This window comes from Vitis riparia, chromosome 19 (genome assembly GCF_004353265.1).
Source record: "Vitis riparia cultivar Riparia Gloire de Montpellier isolate 1030 chromosome 19, EGFV_Vit.rip_1.0, whole genome shotgun sequence".
Taxonomy (NCBI): Eukaryota; Viridiplantae; Streptophyta; class Magnoliopsida; order Vitales; family Vitaceae; genus Vitis; species Vitis riparia.
The window spans coordinates 15,161,939-15,165,866 of record NC_048449.1 but is presented as its reverse complement, the minus strand read 5'-3'; the positions used below and the strand labels follow the sequence as shown (position 1 = coordinate 15,165,866).

The 3,928-nt window shown below is 34.6% G+C and overlaps 1 protein-coding gene across 1 annotated transcript; it reads right to left on the bottom strand.

Moving 5' to 3' along the window:
• Positions 1-1,130: 1,130 nt before the first annotated feature.
• LOC117908245 (cytochrome P450 CYP72A219-like) lies at positions 1,131-2,661 on the bottom strand (the record flags this gene model as incomplete). The annotated part of the gene is made up of 2 exons (XM_034821871.1): positions 1,131-1,662; positions 2,212-2,661. Coding segments are annotated over 2 exons (876 nt in total), but the record flags the coding sequence as incomplete, so codon positions are not given.
• Between the last annotated feature and the right edge of the window lie 1,267 nt (positions 2,662-3,928).

The window sequence follows — 3,928 nt, the reverse complement described above, 5'->3', positions numbered from 1 at the left end:
TCTTCATTTTTCTTTCTTTGCTTCTCCCAAAATTCTAAATATATAGCACAAAGCTAAAAGGGCATGCATGTAAGCTGGTGGACGGTTTTGCAATTGTGAATACTTCTTGATTATGAAATCATTTATCCACATGTCAAGATCAGTTGTGAATATTTTATTATCAATGATTTCTTTGCTTTTCTTTCTTTCTTTCTTTCTTTCTTTTTTATTTTTGTTTTTGTTTTTCTAGTGCTTTCTAACACGTCCACCACTTTTGGTAGACCAAGATCTCTCCTAAAAATCCATGTAGTGTTTGAGCACCTAAAAACTCTGAGCATCCCAGTGAGTTCGGCTTGCTGCAGAAGTGAAACTAGAAGCAAATAAGAATACAACACTTGAAGAAATCAAGTGAAATAACAATAAGAAACTTCTCTATACGATCTCTTATCAACAATAAATTACAAGGTCCTTTTTTTATAGGTACTAGGAGAGGTTCCTCTTTCTTAAGCCTCCAATATGGGATTATAGCAATCATGTCAAACTGCTCAAGCATGTAAAGCTACTGCAACCACATCAAGCTGCTCCAAGAATATGAAAGCTCATCCAAAGGGTTCGTTAAGGTTGTGGAACATTGTGAAGTCGTCTAAAACTCTTGGAGAATGGAAAAATTGTAGATCCGATAAAAATAGGGGGTGGACCGGGTCCCTGAGGTTTATAATTTGTCATTACATGGATTGGAATCAAGTGTACGCAGACAACTTCTTAGAGGTAGTAACTCCAAAATTGTATTATCTTGCTACCCAATTTAGTACGAACTTCTTTACAGATACCTAGCCATAAAATTCCGTAAGAGTCTACTACCCAATTATAGTGAATGAGACACCACTCTATAACGATAAGAACAAATGAGAATATTTCTCCTATTATTGGAATGGTAGTTTCCTTGTAGATATCACAACATGCATGGTCACCCATCAGAACTAATTTCAATGTATGTCCATTCTCCAAATATAGATTGTCAGCAGTTCTTCTTTTCTTTTCATTTTTGGGGGGACAAGAATAGAGAAAAATGCATCTCCTTGTAAAGTGATGATTTTTCATTTATGATCTCTTACAAACATACAAAAGAGAATTTTATTAATATAATGGCTTTAAAGAGCACTCATTTCAAGTGAAAGGAAGTGTGGACATTTTAAATTCAACACTATCTAGGTTTAAAGGTCTTGCTAACTCTCACTGATAACAAGAACTCTGATGCTAAAGTCCATGTAAAATCAGGTGTGCACCATACTGGGGTTGCGTAGTTAGAAGATTAATAGGTGCATGAGCATAGGATGGGGAAAGTTCAAATGAGAAACGTTGTAAGATCATTGCCAAAGCCATTTTTGCTTCCATCATTGCAAAATTTTGTCCGACGCATATCCGAGGACCATAACCAAATGGAAAAAAAGAAACTTGGCTCTTTGCTGCATTTGAAACTCCTTCTGAAAATCTCCCCGGGTTGAATTCCTTTGCATCCTCTCCCCAAATTTCATGATCGTGGTGAAGTAGGAGGATTGGCAAAGCAATCTGCACTCCATCTGGTAAATACAATCCTCCCACTTGGCTGTCGGCAAAAACAGTTCGAAGAAGCATGGACACTGGTGGATATAACCTAAGGACCTCATGAAAAATCATAGTAACCTGCAATATAGAAAATATTTTTATCATGAGAATTCATTACTGAAATACACTAAATGATTACTAAGAAGCATACATCAAACCATGAAAGAACTTTTCGAATATAGTAATGAAAGAGATTGTTTAAATTTTTGCATGACATATACTTTCATGTACATGTAGGGCCTTACAGTAACTGGTGAATACAAACTAAGAACCCCCGGAAAATTTATTATAGCCTAGAGTTCCAATTTCAAGAAAACATGCTTGGAAAGAGGAAATATCAATATTATCTTCAGTATTGTAAATCATTGATACTAAGTATTTGCATAAAGTTTTCACCACACTCAAAACAACCTAACAAGCAAATAAAAAATTCACGCAAAGAAAAGAATAGTCTGCCCCTTGGGGATACCAAGTATCTGCATATAGCTTTCAATTAAAGCAAAAAGGATACAGAAACAAAACATATTTTGCCTCAGGATTGAAAAAAAAAAAGAAAAAGAAAAAAAGAGTAATATATTATTTTCAAGGAGAGTTACTAAATTGAATATAGATTGGATTGATACTCACAATTTTGAGGTGATTTAAGCCATCGCCATCTGGTTTTTTATTACCAAAAACCCGTAAAACCTCTTCCCTTGCCCAAGCTTGCCAGTTTGAATGTTTGCTTAATAGAACCATTGTCCACAGAAGTAAAACTGAGGTAGTCTCTTGGCCAGCAAGGTAGAATATCTTACACTCCTCAATGACATCTTTGATGCTCATTCCAACATTCTTCCTCTCATCATTTTCTTGCATATCTCTGTAGTTGGATTCCATTAGTAGACCTAATAAATCATCATTAGCAGTTTCGCCAGCTTTCATTGCCTTCTCTCTTTTCTCAATGATACCCTTCAACAATGCATTGACTTCACTGCTAATTTGCCTCATTCTCCTGTTTGTCTTTGTTGGGAAAAACCTGCTTGGAAGTAATCCAAGTAAATGAAGATCAATGAAATACAGGAAACAACTAATGCATTTTCATCCATGACTTTGTACTTGTTCAATTTCTCGGACTATCCATGGTGTTCCAAAGATGAAACCATCCAGACATTAATTGACCATTGAGTCTACAAATATTTTGCAGTAGTATTTCACCATGCATCTTGCTAAGATGTTCTGCCAATAAAAGAAAAGGGGATACTTAAAGTTGATTTTTGTTTTGAAGACACAGCTACATACTTAAAGTCTTGGAAAAAATTCACCTTATGGTCCTTGTCACAAATTTGACCAATGCTTAGTAGGTTTGCCTTAAGTACATTAACATAGAGAACTTCATCTAACTTAGGACAACCAATTTTAGATATACTTCCCTTGCCTTTCACACATGATAAGTGCCCATCTCCAAAAGTAACTATCCCACCATTATAATCCTCAAGAGATGTGAAAAGGTTTTATCTCTAGTCATGTGTCTTGAGGAGCCACTATTAAAGTACTAGTCATAAGAAGATTTAGCTTTAAGAGCATTGAACACAACTTGACATTTAACCCTATCATTTCTCAATCAGACTTGTTTAGTCCTAGGTGGTGGCTTAAAGGAATTAGGTTGACTTCTAAGCTTCTGATTAGTTTTATTCCCTTTCCCATTATTCAATATATTATTTTTAAGGGAGTTAAAATCATTCATTAGCATATTCATTTGAGATTCAAACCTTTCTAGGAACCTAGTGTAGCATCTAAACTGAGAGCGTCTAGTTTTGTTATAGTGTATGCATAGTGATGGCTTTTTAGGAGATGTTGTTTGGTTAAGGTTTCATCTTTACCTTTGACAAACATAGTTTCTCCACTAGAGGGAGTTTCGTCTTTGTTAATATACCCCAAACCTCTTTTATCACCATGGGTTTTACATTTATCAAGAATTTCATTAAGCACTTTAGTTCTAGGGTGAAATATTTCATTCACAAATGAAGAAGGCTTATTACTCTTGATCTTTAGAGTGAGAGTATTATTCTTCATAAGAAGAGAATGATCCTTAGACTTAAGAAATCTAATTTTCTCAAGTAAATTAATTTTTTCTACATTAAGAATGCCAGTCTTGTTTTTATGAGCTTCAAGAATATCATGATCTTTTAAATAATTCTTAATTAGTTTTTCATGCTCAATAACAAGATTGCTCAAGAATTCAGCCTTTTACTCATCATTAAACTCATCATCACTATCACTATTATAATCACTATCATGCACAGATTCCACAGATGCAATAAAAGCTAAGATGTCATTAAGATCGTACCTTGCATCTTCAAAAGCT